At 48.6% G+C, this 18,561-nt stretch overlaps 1 protein-coding gene across 2 annotated transcripts in view; it reads left to right on the top strand.

Annotated features, from left to right (window-relative positions):
- The first annotated feature begins 3,047 nt into the window (after window positions 1-3,047).
- The window catches only part of Slc5a11 (solute carrier family 5 member 11), a 55,105-nt gene continuing 39,591 nt past the window's right edge, over window positions 3,048-18,561 (top strand). The window contains exons 1-3 of one of the 2 annotated variants that reach the window (XM_042283150.2): window positions 3,048-3,140; window positions 3,304-3,415; window positions 18,190-18,347. In XM_042283150.2, the coding sequence (XP_042139084.1) occupies window positions 18,213-18,347 (135 nt within the window). In that variant the 5' untranslated portion in view covers window positions 3,048-3,140; window positions 3,304-3,415; window positions 18,190-18,212. Of the gene's footprint in view, window positions 3,141-3,276; window positions 3,416-18,189; window positions 18,348-18,561 lie in introns of those variants that run through there. The other variant, XM_006980358.4, reaches the window with a different exon arrangement.

Raw genomic sequence — 18,561 nt, forward strand, 5'->3', positions numbered from 1 at the left:
GTCAGCACATCCTATCCAGCTGAGACACCTAGCCTTGCGGGACTGAGCAGTTACTAGATTCTTGGACTTTCCATTCACAACCAGCCATTGTTGTCCAGGACTGCAGCCTGTAAGTCATCCCAATAAATTCCCATCTCTCTCTCTCTCTCTCTCTCTCTATATATATATATATATATATATATATATATATATATATATATATATATATATATATATATATACACAGTTCTGTAGGTTAACATACCGGGACATTATGTTAAGTACAATAAGCCAGACTCAGAAAGACAAACAGCCAGGTTTTCTCTCGTGTGTCTGTGTGTGTGTGTGTGTCTGTGTGTGTGTGTGTGTCTGTGTGTGTGTGTGTGTGTGTGTACCTTTGTATATGACAAGGAAGTAGAAGGGGCCATCTGAGGGATGGACACATTCAGTACAGAGGGGCGGGAGGGAGAGGCAAGAGCGGGTGATGGAGGCAAAGACAGGTACCGCACACACAGGTTTCTTCTCACATGTGGAACATGGGTTTAAACTTACATATGTGGGGGGGGTCTAGAGACTGGAAAGGGGGGGTCTTGAGAAGAGTTCTTTAAGGGAGGTGGAGGGAGGGAAGAGTGGGCAATCGGCCACACGTTACAGATTTGGGAGAAGGAAAAGAACCAGCTAGAGGCAGGCAAAGGGTGACTTAGATGAGTACAGTGATGGAAACGCCGTGGTGAAGCCCATGGCTTTGTATGCTGTCTTAACTTTTAAAATGGAAGAAAGTATGTGGGGCATGTAGGGAAGGGAACGTGTGTAAAATGGGGGGATGGAGACCAGGGAAGATGAGGGGGGTTGGTGAATGAAAGTACAGCATACACTTACAAAGATGCCTCAGTGAGAGCTATTAACTAAAAGATATAAAATGAACAAAAAATAAAAAAAAGAAAAGAAAAGAAAAGCCACAGAAGTGGAGGTGGGGAGTGTGGATCACAAACCCCAATAGTTCTCTCAAATGGCTATTCTTTATCATCCTGGGTAAAGGCAGTGAAGTCTGGCAGTCAGAGCAACTGTCAGAGGTGATAGCCATAGCCGAATGGGACACCTCTGGCCCTCACATGTGACAATCATGAGCTTTGTAGAACATTCCTAAAAAGGTTCCTAAACGGTGACGCCTTTGAGGTGTGGCCGTCCCTGCCACGGGGATACGTGCTCTGCAGTTGGGTGGCAGCTCCCCATGTCCTGCTTTGCTCGATAAACAGGGGAACCTCCCCTCCCTCCACAAGATGTGCTCAAAGAAATTAGGAACGGATTGGGGCTGCCATGTGTCATCCACAGCAACTCACTCTGTCCCTGGTGCTGTGTCCTCCATCCACCAGTCACAGGTCCCTGACCTCCAGGTTCAGCTGCTCCTTTCTCTCTTTCAATCTTTCTCACTGGTCTCTGCCCTCCGGACCAGTGCATGGTGCCAGGTCCCCTCTGTCCAGCTGCACACATCTTTGGGCCACTGCCTCGGCCCTCTCAAGACTCTAGAATTCCTTGATCTGCGCTTACACCTTAGCTCTGCCACTTGGACTAGCTGGAGCCTCACCTTTCCCTACCTGTTTCCCAGTCAGGAAAATGGGCACACTAACAGGACCTGCCTCGGAGTCTATTGGAAATGTCCACACACACCAAGCACTTAGAACCTGGTGTGGACAGACACAAGCTTGTGTTTCTCTTGCCTTGGGGCTACCCTGTGCCGGGGCAGGGACGGAGAGAGAATGTAGCCACAACTGCACTCCCGTTGTGACGGTCTTGTGAGGTATGCCTGCTGTGGCCAGCAATTTGTATTATTCTAGAAAGGTGGGAAATTCAGGCTGGAGTCTCAAGCTGCGTTTTGGGGTGCTGTGCCAAATGTACCTGGCAAAAACAAATTAAGCAGTGGTGATGACGTGGATCTAGCAACAAAGCAGCAGCAGCAGCAGCAGCAGCAGCAGCAGCAGCAGCAGCAGCAGCATGAGACCCTAGCTATGTGGCAACCACAGTCGGGAGGCAGAGAAGGATGAATGAACGTGCCCAGCTCACTTTGTGTGTGTGTGTGTGTGTGTGTGTGTGTGTGTGTGTGTGTGTGTGTGTGTGTGAATGTTGAGCAATGTGTGTGGGTGCACTCACCCTTGTACATGTGTAGAAGCCAGAGGTTGAAGTCAGGTACCCTCCTCTATCATTTACTACATTATAATGGTGATGATGATGATGATGATGATGATGATGATGATGATGATGATGATATTTTTCAAAACAGGGTCTCACTATGTAGGCTGTTCTGGAACTCACTCTGTAGACCAGGCTGGATTTCAAACTCACAGAGATCTGCCTGTCTCTGCCTCCCTGGTGTTGGGATTAAAAGTGTGCACCACCACACCCTTCTGCTACCTCATTTTGGAGGCGGAGTCACTGAACCTGAAGCTCATTGATTGGTAGACTGGCTGGCCAGTGAGCCCTGGGATCCGCTTGTCCCCACCTCCAAGTGCTGGGATTACAGATGTGCACGTGATGCCCAGTTCTTTACGTGGAAGCTGGGGATCCGAACTCAGGTCCCTGTGCTTGCACAGCCCTCCTCTCCTGCTTTCTTTTTAACTCATCCATAGGCGGGTGCTGCCCACATTCAGGGTCAGTTTCCCAGGTTACACCTCTTTGGAAACATCCAGGCAGACACACTGGCAGCTGTCTCCTAGGTGGTTTCTAATCTGGTAACTCTGACAGTGAAGATTATGCATAGCAGTCTGCAAATGCTGGTAATTAAATGAAAATGTTTGCAGCCCTGAGCAGCTGGAAGCCTTGCAGCTCTTCCCCTGACTACCGTGGAGTACTGCCTCCTATGTGTGCTGCTCAGTACCTCCTGACGGTTTGTCCAGATGCCGTGGGCCTGCCCTGCTTTGGTCTGAAGAGACGGAGAGGCGCAGTTACTGCTGCGCTGGCTGCTACTGGCAGTGGTTGGGGCTGGAAAAGTCCTTCTGGGCATGTCCCTTTTGTCTCCTGCACCCCCCTCCTCCCCCTGCTCCTCCAGCTGTCCTAAGGCTGCCTACTCCCAGAGTGGAGGGGAGGCGGGAGAGTGGGTGAGCAAGGCAGCCCAGTGCCCAGGCTCTAGTCTCCCCTGCCTCTCCAGGCCATGGGCCCCCTGCCAGGTGAGGGCACTGGCCAAGGCCCAGGGAGAGCAGGGCAGGCCCCTTTCCTCGCAGGGGCCTGCTCAGAGTTCAAGGGTTCTGGGGAGATCATCCAGGCTTCCTTTAAACTGCTGCTGCAGCCGAGCCTGGAGTTTGGAGTTTGACCTGTGTGGAACTTTCTCAGCAGGGAGGCAGAACCATCGCTATCCTCTGCCGCAAAGGACAGGAAATCCCAGGGGTGTCCCTCCTCACAGTCCCTGAGAACCTAGGGCGGTAGGGTCTGCATCCAGAAGAAGGTAAGACCCCTCTTCCCCAAGATGCCCGCTCTTCAAGCTGGGAAGCCCGCTGGGTCTGAGGACTGGACAGCCACTCTGACAGATCCCATCTGTTAACTTCATGGGAATCAGAGAAAGTTTGTTTGCTCTTGGCCTACAGAGGGTGGTTCGGGGGTGTCAGCAGCTGACAGTATAGGCCAGGGTATCTCAGTTCTTCTACCTCATCAAGTTCAGGGGCATTGGGGGAAGGGAGCCCTGGTTCCTTATCTGTCAGATGAGGATTAGGAGGTTAGCCTGGCCCAGCCCCCAGATGTGGCAGAGCAGAGCAGGCCTCACAGAGCCAAGGAAAGGGAAAGGAGCTGCAGCAGCCACAGGAAGCTGGAAAGGATGCATTCCTGCTGAAAATGAGCAAGGCAAAGCCATGGCCCACCTGCACAGCACACCTAACTTCTGGCATCTCTTCCAACTGCACAGCTGCCAGGGAGGGCGGGTACGCAGACATGCCCTAAGGCCACTGAACAACTTGCTCAAGGTGACAGAGTGTAGGGCAAAGCTGAGACCCAGCCCCCTGTGGCTATGAGTTGGTCAGCTCTGGGGAATGGTTGATAGGCGATTGTGAACCTCTGACTTTGAGAAACGCTGCCCTTGGTGGGATATTTGTTTGCAAGACCAGAGTTTATGGCGTGTCTGCTTTGGGGACAGGAGATGAGACAGACAAATTATCCCTGCTTTCCTGTGCTTCCAGTACTGTGAGACAGGGAGTTACAGGAGAGTTCTACAAACCGTGTGCCAGGTGTCGTTAAACCACAGAGTAAATCACATTTGATATGAAAGGAAATAACTTGGGGGTCTGACTTAAGCTGAGGCCAGGAGAAGGCAGATGGGTTGTATGCTAGTTGGCATGTAAGTAATGAGGAGGGTTTTGTGAAACGGGGAAAGTATATCAGACAGAGTGAATGGGAGCCAAAGACCCTGAGGTCAGAGACAGCTTTCAAGGAATAGACAGAAGCAAGCAAGTGATCTGATTTGTGTTCAAATACTCTTTGGCTTCCATAGAAGGGAGAGAGGTTAAAGGAATCTAAATTAGCAGTGGGTAGGAAGAGCGTAACTCCTTACTGTGGGCTGGACACGGGTGAAGGTGGCAGGATGTTGGCGATTTAAGGGAAATGAACAGGTTCAAAGTATGTTTTAGAAGGAGAAGAGAATAGAACTAGAGTTGGATAGATTCAGGAAGTTGAGAAGGACATAAATTATTTGATCAATGTTTGTATGCCATGACATCTTTGGTTCTTAGACACAGTGCTTGGCACACCAAGATGCTCATTCGTCACTTGTTAGATGGATGGATATACAGATGGATGAATGGATATATGGATGGGTGGATGGATGGATAGTTGAATGGGTGGGTGGGTGGATGGATGGATGGGTGGTGGATGGATGGATGGATGGACAGATAGATTCTTGGGGGCAGGTAGATACATGAAAGATGGATGAACAGACTGGTGGATGGCTGGATCCATGAATGGACCTAAGGACTTAGGATGCTTTGGGCTTTGGGTGTGAGTGGTTAGTGACATGGCCAAAGTGGCAGAGGCACCTGCATTTCTGATGAAGAGTTTGGTCTTTGGTCTGTACATGCTAACTTTGGATATCTGTAGGCATGCGTGCAAAATGTCATGGCGTCATTTGAATGAACATGCCTGGGCTATATAGATGACCTTGTGACTTCCACTGTGGTATTTCGGGACAGGGCCACTCCTGAATGGGACAGGTAGATGGGAAGACTCATCTAGTTCCCTGCATCCCATTTGTTACCCTCTGTGGCCTATTAGGGAAAACCGCCTTGCTCTGCCATGCTTAGAAATTCTTCCCCCACCACCAGAACTGTGGTTTTTCCTAATGGGCTGGGATGAGCCAGCCTAAAGTCTCAGTCTACCCATCAGCCCTTTCCACAGTCCTATGTCTGTTTGTTTGTTTTTCGAGACAGGGTTTCTCTGTGTAGCTTTGGTGCCTTTCCTGGATCTCGCTCTGTAGACCAGGCTGGCCTTGAACTCACAGAGATCCGCCTGGCTCTGCCTCCCGAGTGCTGGGATTAAAGGCGTGCGCCACCATGGCCTGGCTACAGTACTATGTCAAGCATCAAGAGGCCAGAAGCCACAGAGGCCAGTGAGCCCCCCTCTTGCATCAGCCCTAGGCCTTCTCAGTCTTCTTGGCTTTGCAGAGGCCTCTCTCTCTCCCTAGCTAGGCTGGTCTACCACCAACCGCCCTAGACCAGGCCAGCCTGTGGCTTTGAAGTGACAGGTTCCTCCACAGCAGTGAGGAAGAAGGAGGTTGTGAACGACTCCAGATCAAGACTTGGGGTCACATCTGGCATTCTCCTGCCAAGAGTTCCTGTCTTACGGTGGGGTAGGGGCTAACAGATTATACTCAGGCTGGGGCCTAGTTCAGGCATTTACCAGTGGCCTGGCCTCGACTCAGGCCTCGGCTTTACCTGTTCAGGGGGGTTAATCAGAGGCCTGACCTTACCATGCTGAGCTGCAAATGAGATTCACTCCGTAACCGGCCAAGTCTCCCTGACCACAAAGTTCACACTCTCCTTTCTCCCCGCACTGCGTGTATTTGAAGAATGTGAACGTATCAAACATCCTGTTCCCAACTATGTGGCACAGCTCACTTGTTTACCGTGATGGACACCTGACAGTTGATCTCATGTTGTAGATGGGGAAACAGCCTTGGAGAGCTTATTGTTCTAGATCTCAGCTAGAGGAAGCAGAGGTGAGATTTGAGCCAGGGCTCCGAGGTTCTGAAGTCCGCACAGTTGGTTTACAATGACGCATTTATTTCCCAGGGAGTGTTTTGCCCATGGTTAAAATTTGTAATTAAATGGTAGTTGTCTTTTTTTTTTTCTTGGTGCAAGGGAACCACTTTCTGCCTCATGTGTTTTGTTTCTTTCTTTCTGGGAAACTTGGCAGAAGTATCAAGAACACTTGATGTCCGGAGTATCTCTAACACACAAGGAAGGCATTAAGCTGCGAGCCCTGGGACATGGCTAACACTTCTTTTTCACCCATTGTGAAAAGTTTGGAACACACATAAATTATAAAAAAAAAAAATGTGACCCTCGCCAGCAGGCACACAGACGGCCCAGGCTGAGACAAGAAACGGAGCGAATACAGTTGGCTACCTGCGGCCCTGACCTGTTAGCCTAGTTTCCTGGTTTGCTTTTGTTTGCCCTCGCACTGTGGTGTGGAAAATTTCCACATCTCCCCAGCACAAGCATTGAGCAGAAGGGCAGAAGGGAAGGGTGGGAGCTGTCCCTGTTCTACTGAGCTTCCTTTTGTGCTCTGGCCACCAGGCAACCTCAAGGGCAGCCTGTTCCACTAGCAAAGAAAGCCTTTGTCGGGACTCGCTGCCCTCACCCCACCCCTCAGGAAGGGAGCTGGCAGGGCCTCTGAAGAGGACCTCAGGGCCCACCCATCACTTGGCCCTCTAAGGCAGGCTGGGATCAAATCACCATGGTGCTCTGTGCAAAAGGAGCTGGATGGAGGTCATGTTACTTACTTAGTGGTTCTGGGTAGCCACAGCATGGCCAGGGCCTGGGGTGAAAACCCATGGGGATGGGAGCAAGGCTGCCCTCCCTAGGTGTCCAGAGCTTGGCACACGGCTAGTACCTAATAAATTCTTGCTGCACTGAGCCCCGAGGTCTGATAGAGCTCACCATGGAGAGCCTGGCACACAGATGATATCTAATGAATGTGCCATTGAACTTCCAGGGCCTAGCACAGAGCCTGGCACACGGCTGGTACCCACTAAATGTCTTACTGAGGGGCTGGAGAGATGGCTCAGTGGTTAAGAGGCCTTTCTGCTCTTCCAGAGGACTTGGGTTTGGTCCCTGGTACCACACAGCGGCTCATAACATCCTATAACCCTGGTGCCAGAGGATCCAGCACTCCCTGCTGACCTCATGAACATACATGGTGCACATATGCACATACATGCACCCCAGCACACACATGTAAAATAAAGTAGATAAAATACTTTAAATGTCTTACTGCATGTCCATGGAGCCTGCCACATAGCTGGTGCCTAACGAATACCTTACTGAGTCCAAGTCCTGGTGCAAATAAGACACCCAGTGTCACCTAATGAGTTTTTGTGGGGAAAAGAGCAGAGCTAAAGGGAAGTAAGGAGGGACAGGGGTGGGGGAGACAGACAGCTGCATGGAGACACAATGACCTTCTGTCCACGTTCCAGTAGCACCTATGGCTTTGACTGTGGCGCATCCAGAGTCCGACCCAGCTCACTTTGGCATCTTGATGTCGTCTCACCCATGAGCTGAAGGTGTGACCAGGAGCATGAAATGAGAGGACACAGTGTGCAACATACATTGCACTTGTGCTAGTCACAGGGAGGTCACAGCGGTACCGCGTGTTGAACGTCAGGGAAGCTGCAGGTCTGGGTTCCCAGCATCAGCGGTCCATCCCCTGTCCCCACCATGAAGATGCAGTCTCCCAGCTCCAAGGTCTCTGAATCACTTAGAAGCTGTGCCAGCCTCCCCTGCAGCGATGAAAGACTTGTTTATCTGCAGGCCCCCTCAGTGCCTGGCAGGCAATGGGCAGGAAGGGGCCTGGGGGTGGGGCTGGGGACACCGATGGCCCTGAGGGCTCGGAGCAGAAGGCTGCTGTCCCTCTTTCTTGCTTGCCTTCCTTTCCAGACCTTCGGTTTTCTAGATCCATCTACCCCTGTCCCAGGTACAGCAACTATCCCTACCTGAAGTTGCATCCTATGCTTACCCCAGGGTTCCCTGTTTCTGAAGCAGCGGTCAGCTGAGCCGGTTTCCTGGCCCACTCATTGGCGGTGTGACTTCAGACAGGATGCTACATCTTTAGGACCGACAACTTCCTCACCTTTAAGGACAGTGGGGTTTTGACCCTTGAGATAACTCCCAAAGTCCTTCAGAGCTGGAACCTACAAAGCCCCACCCCCACTCTGAACCTTATCTCTGCCTCTCTTAATACCGCAGCTTAGGTATCATCATCCCATTGGCCAGGAGCCAGGGATCATAAAATTCTGACCTCGCTCAGCCTCAGGTGAGGGCAGAACTGGATGGGCGTTTGCCTGCTCCTTCCTTCTGTGTTAGGACACAAAGCCCGTCTTTCCAATTCTGCCTCCCCTCCTTGCTTCCTTCTTCACCACAAGAGCTCATATCACACTTGCTCTTGTCTTCTCTTCCGTGGAGGGGGCCTCCTGTCCTAGGTCTGAAAAGCTGGGCACATCGCTGCACCGTGACTAAAGGAAAGGTCCTGCCTAGGGAGAGACAGTCAGGGCTGGCCGAGAGGGGCCTTGCAGGGCCTGGAGGACCCTGGAGGACCCTGGAGGCAGCATCTCCCTGTATGGGTTCTTGCAGGAGACCTACTTCAGCTGGAGTGGGGGGGGGGTGAGTAAGGGGATTGGGGGTTCAGGTCCCAAAGAGGATGTGTGAAGTTGGCGGTGGTGGCGGGGAGAGGGGGTAGGCACAATTTGAGGGTGAATTGGGATGGCTGCCAGCAGTGTTTAGTTGAAAAAGACTACACTTTTTATACTCTGTTGTTGCACCTAGAGGATTAAATGGGAGACAAGGGACATGTGAGCTGGTGTGTGGTTTGAGGTCAGGGGTCGAGGGATCTAGCATTGACACTGACAACAGGCACTACTGTTAATGAAGGGCCACAAGTTAATCAAGCAGGAACTTTCCTCAAGCCCCCAAGGGAATGGAAGCCCTTATGGAAATGCCTGACCCTGGGAAAAGGACTTCTGGGGTACAGGCAATATATTACAATTTCTTAGTCTTACTATATGGGCTTGTTCTCCTCACAGGCTCCCAAAAGGACAGGTCCTGATGTCTTACTCTTTCCCCATTATACTGCACCGTTCTGATTTCTCTGTATTTATTAACTGAACTCTTGCCCTTAATGGCCTCAGGCTCGGGATCTGAATTGCAGGCATTTTATCCTTGGGGTCAGGTGTGTCTAGCAAATCCCTAACTTTCCTGTTCTTGGTGTAATTAGGAGGGCACAATGGATTTCCTGGTTCTGAGGTGGCAGGGATTTTTTTCCAATTTTTTTTTTTTTTTTTTGTTTTTTGTTTTTTTGTTTAGAGAAGCTATCATTGTACACATTTTTCTCCTTTACCAAAGCCCACACAAAATTTCCCAAAGGGAAAGACATTAATATTGAAAATCATTAAAAATGAAAGTTAAAAAGGTGCTGGATAAGTGTGGTCTGCAATGTTGAGATCCCGGAACTTTGTCAAGCAGCAGTGGTCACTGTGCAGTCCACGCCAAGTTCTCAAAGAAGAACCTACAATTAAGGGACCATTTTGGCTCTCACAACTTGGAGGATGCTCCCGGCATGTAGGGGATACAGACCAGAGATGCTGCTGAGCATCCCATAATGCCTATGACATCCAAAATGACTTCCTGGTCAAACAAGATCCTTATCTCTTACCTTGGACAAAAATTGTTATACCCAGCTCTCGGGGACCCCCAAAAGACCACCACAGAGACTAAATTCTGCATGTAAAAGCCAAGAGCCTTTATTATCTTCAAGCTCTGAGCTTAGTCTCTGTCTGTCTGATGCAGGGGTGAGAGCAGAGAGCCCAGAGCCCAGGTAGGATGGGGTTTTTATCACATAGCAGAGGTTGGGGTGAGGGGATTTCCTGGGTTCGGACCCTGATTGGATGACATTTGTCTAGGGGTATAGGGACTGTTTGGAATGTCAGGTATTTCCTCTTAGATGCAGGCCCCACTGGGTGGGGTCAACTTATGGCTCTTCCTGGGTCCACGTGTTGCCTGCCAGAAGCTGTGTCTGGGCCTCAAAGCCCATCAGGGCAGCTGTGTGATCAAGCTGGTTTGGGGCCATTCTACAAAATAAATTTAAAAATTGGTCAAAGACCTGAATGTCAGGCATGAAGCTCTGAACCTCCTGGAGCAAAACACCCAAGGGGCAGGAGCAGGCAAGGCCTTTTCAAAAGCACTCCCACCATGCAGGCTGACAAGAGGGGTCAATGAGTGGGATTGTGTGGAGTTAAAAAGCTTCTGCAAAGCAAAGAAAACCACTAGAGAGAAAGAGACAGCCCAGAGAATGGGAAGAAATGGCAGGGGATTAATATCCAGAATATATAAAGAGCTGCAAAAATTAAACACCAAATTGCCACAATCATCCAATCAATGAACAGGCAAAGTGAGCTGAGTGGACAGTTCTCTAAAACAGAAATATAAGTGACCAATAAATATTTGAATACATGGCCAACATCCTTCAACTAGAAGGAAATAAAAATCAAAATTCATTTGAGATTCCATCCCACCTGTCCAAATGGCCCCCACCGAATAAAACAAGAGCCCACAAACGCTGGCGGGGTGCTCCAAAGAGGAACTCAGATCGCTGTTGGTGGTAGTACAAACTGGGGCAGCCACTTTGGGTGTCAACACAATGGTTCCTCAGAAAATGAAAAGTGGTTCGAGGCCAGCCTGCTCTACAGAGTGAGTTCCAGGATAGCCAGGGATACACAGAGAAACCCTGTCTCGAAAAACCAAAAAAAGAAAAGAAAGTAGAACTACCATGTGCTCCACCCCTGGCATATACTCAAAGGCTCAAAGTCAGCATTCCACAGATTCACAAGCATGCTGCGTTTACTGTTTTCAAAAGCCATCTCAGGAGCCTAGATGTCTGTCAACAGAAGAAGATATAAAGACAATAAGATTGGGGGGCTGCAGAGATGACTGAGCGAGTATGAGCATGCACTTCCAGGGTCTCCATGTTCAGTTTCCAGCACCCATGTTGAACAGCTCACAACCGTAACCTGTAACCTCAGCTCCAGGATTTGACTCCCTATTCTAGCCTCTGAGGGCACCTGCACTTATGTCCATATGCCCACACAAAGACACACAGACATAGATGCATAAATAAATCATAAAAAAGAGGAAGCGAAATTTTACTTAGCCGTAAGAAGAATGAAACCATAGGATTTGCAGGACAATGGGTGGAATTGAAAATCATCATGTTAAGCCAAATAAGCCAGACCCAGAGGGTCGTCATTGCACATTTTCTCACACAGAACCCAAACTTCATAAATATTAATGTGACTTGAATGTAGAAGGGGGGGGGACTGTAAGAGGGAAGAGGAGGTCAAAAGGGGGGGGAGGGAAAAAAGAGTAATGGGGGAAGAAAGACAAAATGTCACACGTTTTCTTTCACGTGGAATCAAGATTTTATATATGACAGGAAAGAGAAAAGTTGAGGGAAAGAAGGAAGCCAGTATGGGGGTAAGGGTGGCCAGGTGATATGAGCAAGGTGCAACAATATATGTGGGTGAGACTGTCATAGTGATGCCCATTCTGCTAAAAAAAAAAAAAAAAAAGTGAATTAGGTCTGGAGAGATAGCTCAGCGGTTAAGAGTGCTTGCTGAACAATCATGAGGATCAGAGTTTGGATTCCAGCACCCTTGTGACAAGTCATTCCTATAAAGGCCTGTAACTCCACACATGCGTAGACACATGTACCAGTATACACAGGTATGATACAGACATATACAATACATAAATAAACCAGCCAGGCTAACATGTCAATAGCAGGCTGGGCATGCTGATGCAGGATCACAGCAGATTTAGAGCCAGCCTGGGCTACACAATCATTTAGGGTGTATATATAGCAGAGTTCATTCTAAGAGTCCAAGCAAAACAAACCAACCACTCAAAAAGTCAATAGCATTGAGAAAGAGAAAACCAGCTCTAAGGACCAAGAACACCCTGCCGAGATGCTTAGACCCTTTCTAAAAGTCTAAGCAAAACAAATGAACCACCCAAAAGTCAACAGCACTGAGAAAGAGAAAGCCAGCTCTGTGCACCAGGTGCATCCTGCTCAGGGGACTGGGCCCTGGACTCTGTGCAGCTCCTAGCAGAAGCAGGAGGAGTCTCCCTGTCCCACTTAACAAGTCTTATCAGCAAACTCCAAATAATTCCTCTACTCCTCTCCCTGTGCTGTGGTTAGGATGTGTGTGTCTCCCTAAGAGTCCATAGGTTATGCTGGGTGGCGGTGGTGCACGCCTTTAATCCCTGTGCTCGGAGGCAGAGGCAGGAGGATCTCTGTGAGTTCGAGGCCAGCCTGGTCTACAGAGCGAGTTCCAGGACAGCCAAAGCTATTACACAGAGAAACCCTGTCTTGAAACACAAACAACAACAACAAAAAGAGTCCAAAGGTCACAACCCAAACCCCAGTGCAATAGTGGTGAGGTGGGGCCATTGAGAGATGCTTAGGTCATACAGCCAAACCCTCATAAACAGGGCTAGTTCCCTTATAAGAGACATTTTCTGGAGATCGCTTGCTCCTTCCACCCTGGGAGGATGCAGAAAAAGCATTTAATGAGGATCAGCCTTTGCCAGATAGCAAATCTGTCATCACCTTGATCATGGGCTTCTCGGCCTCTAGAACTGTGGTCAACAGAGTCATACTACTGATGAATATTTCCAGGGGCTGATAACTCTGTCGTTAAGGACACTGGCTGCTCTTGCAAAGGACCTGGGTTCAGTTCTGAACACCCATATCAAGCAGCTCACCACCACCTGTAACTCTTGTTCCAACGGATCTGACAGCTTCTTCTGGCTCTGCAGACACCTGCATGCACATGATGCACACACATACACTCAGGCACGAGCATGTACACACAAAACAAACCTTTAAAAATGTATTCAGTTCGAGGCCAGCCTGTTCTACAAAGCGAGATCCAGGAAAGGTGCAAAGCTAAACAGAGAAACCCTGGCTTGGAAAAAAAAATGTACTCAGGCTAAGGTGTTTTGTTATGGCTACATACAATAACAGACCAACCAGCCTTCTAACCCCCTCTGTACATTGCCCAGGCAGAGTCATGACCTTCACACTCACCTTCCTGCCCACCTCGGGCAGCTACTTGAGCTGCTCTTGACTGCTCACATCATTTTCTTATTATCACCATCAGCGTTATACTGCAGTGCTGGGAATGGAACCCAGGGTCTCGGGCACACTAGGCAAGTGCTCCACCCCAGGCCACATCCCCAGGCCCTCCACTTTTCTATTAGAAATTCTTTGACCTTCTTTAGCCTGGAGCAAAGGTGTGCACTAGAGATACCGGTCTTTCAGGATGTGAGAGAGCATTTTGATTGTGACCGTTTATACCACTGGACACCTGGTGTTGGTTTTAAATGTGGCGCTTGTTACCATGAGAGAAAGGTCACAAGGCACGCACAACAAAACCCAGTATCAGAACTTTATTGGGGGTGGGTGGGGGAACAGAAGAGAGTGACCAGGCCTATGAAAGACATGTGAGGAGCAGGGAGAGATGGGGGGAGGAGGAGAAAGCAAAAGAGAAGGGTGGAGTCTGTGACCAGCTTTTTAAGAACTTCCCAGCACATGCGCATGTGGGCTTATGGAGCTATGCCAGCCATGCATGTGCAGATTGCATAATCATGCAGTGCACGGATGACCTAAGACCCCTTGCTTAGCTACTGAACTGTGCATGTGCGGTCCTACAGCTGGAGGAGTGGCAGAATCCTAACACCTAGTATGTAGGGACCAGATGCAACACAGGTTGTCATGTGCAGAACTACTTCATAGCTAAGGTTTCCAGACATCCCAGACAGTCATGGGGGCAAAAGACATGCTTGCACTATCTGGAACCTTCTCCAGTTTATGGAAGACACTTGTTTACTTGTTTACTTGTTTTGTTGTTAATTTTTTTCTGAGACAGCATCTCTCTACATAGTCCTGGCTGTCCTGGAACTCATTACATAGACCAGGCTAGCCTCGAACTCTGAGAGATCCTTCTGCCTCCCAACTGCTAGAATTAAAGGCGTGAGCCACTACTGTGTACTTGTTGTTTTTTTAATATTCACAGTATTGTCTAAAATAATTTTCCTAAGACTCTTAAATTAGAAGCATGGTATAACATAGAGATACTTTAGTTGTAAGTTTAATCATTTGCTTTCTTCCTTCCTTTCTTTCTTTCTCTTTCTCTCTTTCTTTCTTTCTTTCTCTCTCTCTTTCTCTCTCTTTCTTTCTTTCTTTCTTTCTTTCTTTCTTTCTTTCTTTCTTTCTTTCTTTCTTTCTTTCTTTCTTTCTTTCTTTCTTTCTTTCTTTCTTTCTTTCTGTCCCCCTCCCTCCTTCCCTCCCTCCCTCCCTCCCCCCTTGGTGCACATATAAGTTCATGTGTGTGAGTATGTGTGCATGTGTGTGTATATGTAAGTGGATGCTGCAAGTCAATTTGGATCAACTTTAGAAGTCTTACCCTCAAGAACCGTCCACCTTGCTTTTTTGAGATGGTGTCTCACTGGGACCCATGGCTCACCAATTAGGCTAGCCTGACTGGCAAGTGAGCCATGGAGAGACTCCTGTCTCTGCCTCCCACGAGCCGAGATGACAAGATTGTATCACTATGCCCAATTTCAAACCCAGGTCCTCATGTTTATGCGTAAAGCACTTTATTGACTGACCACTCCCAGCCCGAGAACTTGGATTCTTTTTTTTTCTTTTTGAGATAGGATTTCTCTGTGTAGCCCTGGCTGTCCTGGAACTCACTCTGTAGACCAGGTTGGCCTCAGTGCTGGAATTAAAGGGATGGACTAACACTGCCCCTCAAGAGCTTGAGTTCTTTAAAGATCTGGTTTGTCTGAGTCTCTGCATTTGTACCACACAGACCATCACAGAGTGTTGCTGTCTCTGGCAGATTTGTCCCAGCCTTGGGCTGCACACTATTGATGGTGGGGGCTGACCTTTCCTGACCCCACGGCTGACAGGGAATAGCATAACCATGCCCATGCCCCAGTCAGAACCACCTAAGGGATTTTGCTAGTTTCTCATCACTGCTGCAGCCAATTATCCCACACTAGGTGGCTAAAACAACACATTCTTACCTGGAGTTTAAAGCGCTCGATGCTCAAATCTAGGTGTCAGCAAATGGCTGGGGCGATAGTTCAGTGGGTAAAGGACTTGCTGTGCAAGCTTGAGGACCTGAGTTCGGATCCCCAGCACCCCTGTGGATCTGGGTGTGCATGCCTCTAACCCCAGCTCTGAGAAGGACAGAGACAGATGGACATATCTCTGGGGCTCTCTGGGCAGCCAGTCTAGGCACTGGGTGAGCTCCAGGTTCAATGAGAGACCTTATCTCAAAAAATAAAGTGGAGAGCCTGAAAATGAAGACACCCGATGTTGACCTCTGCATACTCCTGCAGACCTGTGCAGCGGCACACATCCAGGCACACCCACAGCTTGCACACCTTCTACCACACGCACAGGCACACACAGCACAGCTTGCCTATCCTCTACCACACGCACAGGCCTCAGCGGAGCTGAATTCTTCCTGGAGGTCCTGGACCAGTCTGTTCATTTGTTTTAGTGGCTTCTAGAAGCCACTTGCACTCCTTGGTTCAGGACACCGCCGTCCCCTGTTCAAAGCCAGCAATGCTGAGCTGGACCTTCTAACGCTGTCACCTCTCTGGCCCTTCTGATCCGGTGTCATTTGTGATTGCAATAGATGCTCCCGGCTGAGCCACGCACTAGCCTATTTTAAGGTCAGCTGGCTAGCCATCTTATTTCTTTCTGTGAACACCACATGATCACGGGTTTTGGAGATTAGATATACATACCTTTGGGGCCATTTATTCTGCCTGTCACAGGACTCTCTTAAAATGTCCATGGTCCAAGTGTAATCTCCAGAGAAATGGTTTCTTTTTTTCTTTCTTTCTTTTTACTTTTCTTTTCTTTCTTTTTTTGGTTTTTCGAGACAGGGTTTCTCTGTGTAGTTTTGGTATCTGTCCTAGCACTCTCTCCGTAGACCAGGCTGGCCTCGAACTCATAGAGATCCACCTGCCTCTGCCTACCAAGTACTGGGATTAAAGGCATGCTCCACCAATTGCCAGTGATAAATGGTTTCTAGTAGTAGTTCAAAGCATGGATTCTGGAGCAAGGTTATTCAGGTTCAAATCCCAACCCTTCAACTTGAGCTGAGTTACCTGGACAAGCTACTTAACATTTCTAACTCCTTCTACAAAAATAAGGATGATAATGAAAGTGTCCACTTTGAAGGGTAGAAAACACTTAGAGGGAGTCCAAGCAGGCAGCAGGTGCTGTATGGGTGTATATTAACTATATGTAATTAATGGGCGGATGCAGTGTTAGAGTGAGACTCCTCCCACTTTACTCTTTCTCTGGGCCATGTGCTTACTAAGTAGAAGGATGTGCCAACTAGTGTTTTCTTCTTCTTCTCCTTCTTCTTCTTCTTCTTCTTCTTCTTCTTCTTCTTCTTCTTCTTCTTCTTCTTCTTCTTAATAAATCTTTAAAAAAAAAGATTTATTTATTATGTATACAGTGTTCTGCCTACGTGCATGCCTGCAGGCCGGAAGAGGGCACCAGATCGAATTATAGATGGTTGTGAGTCATCATGTGGTTGCTGGGAATTGAACTCAGGACTGCTGGAAGAAGAACCAGTGCTTTTAACCTATAAGCCATCTCTATAGCCTTCTTCTTCTTCTTCTTCTTCTTCTTCTTCTTCTTCTTCTTCTTCTTCTTCTTCTTCTTCTTCTTCTTCTCCTTCTTCTTCTTTTTCCTCTTCCTCTTCCTCCTCCTCCTTTTCTTCTTCTTTTGTCAATTTAACACACAGACACATCTAGGAAGAGAGACTTTCAGTTGAGGAATTGCCTTCATTAGATTGACCTGAGGCAAGTCTGTGGGATATTTTCCTGATTGATGTGGAAGGGTATCACTGTGGGCAGTGCCACCCCTAGGTAAGCGGTCCTGGGTGGTACAAGAAAGCAGGCTGAGCAAGCCAGTAAGCAGCACCACTCTATGGCCTCTGTGACAGCTCCTGCCTCCAGGTTCTTGCATGAGCTCCTGTCCTGACTTCCCTCAGTGATAGGCTGTGACATGGACGTGCAAGCCAAATAAACCCTTTCCTTACCAAGCCGCATTTGGTCATGGTGTTTATTACAGCTACAGAAAGCAAACTAAGATACCTAGAAAGTTGGACTTTCAGTGGAGGAATTACCTCCATTGGATTAGCCTGTGGTCATGTCTGCAAGACATTTTCTTAATTGCTGATTGCTGTGGGAAGACCCTGTCTACTGTGGGCAGTCCCCTGGGAGGTAGGCCTGGGCATATAAGAAAGGCATCTCAACATGAGCCTGGGAGGAAGCAAGCCAGTAAGCAGTGTTCCTCCTGGTCTCTACTTCAGTTCCTGCGTTGAGCTCCTGACTTTTCTTTCCTCGGCATGTAAGACGAAATAAACTCTTTTCCAAGTTGCCCTTGGTTATGGTGTTTGCCATAGCAACAAAATCAGACTAGGACAGAAAGTGTGCTGGAACTTGATGCACCCTATTCTCTTTTTGACGGCATCTTGCTATGTAGCCCAGGTTAGCCTCACACTCAGTGATCCAACTCAGCCTCCAGGGTGCTGGGATCACTAACATGCCCTGGGTTGTCTATACAACTCCAACTGTTTGTTCTTTATATTTTGATGAACAAGTAGTTGAATTGTTAAAATGGAAGCCAACAAGTCAATTACAGAGTCTGAGCGCCTTCTATGTATTTTCTGGGTGGGCGAACGAGCGAATGGAAGGGTGGTAAGAGGGTCATGGTCAGAGGGCTGGACTTGACTTCCTGAAGCTGTCTCCACCACACCTTCATCCAGGTAGGTCTTTGTTGTTGCTGCTGCTGCTCCATGGGGGGAAGCCTAGATGGAGTGAGGAAAGAGGTTCTGGGATCTGGACTCTAACATTGCTCTGCTCTCCCCAGGACTGGGAAGTTCATTCAGCACCATGGAGAGCGGCACCCTCAGCCCTCAACCTCCACAGTCTGATGCCCCGGAGGCTTTCTCCCAGAAGAGCCTGGAGCCCTGGGACATTGCTGTCTTGGTTCTGTACTTCCTCTTTGTCCTGGCTGTTGGATTATGGGTAAGCCAGGAGACAAGGTGAGAGATGGGGCGAGGAGAGAATCTCTGGTCAAAACCCCAGACTAAACCCTATCCTTTGGGAAAACAAGATACCAAGAGAGGAAGAAATGAACTACAGCAATTAGGACTTAAAATATGTGGAGGCAAGTGAACTCCGTGAATTCAAGGCCAGATAGGCCTACATCGCAAGTCCCAGACCAGACAGGGATACACAG

Source organism: Peromyscus maniculatus, chromosome 1 (genome assembly GCF_049852395.1).
Source record: "Peromyscus maniculatus bairdii isolate BWxNUB_F1_BW_parent chromosome 1, HU_Pman_BW_mat_3.1, whole genome shotgun sequence".
In the NCBI taxonomy this organism is placed as follows: domain Eukaryota; kingdom Metazoa; phylum Chordata; class Mammalia; order Rodentia; family Cricetidae; genus Peromyscus; species Peromyscus maniculatus.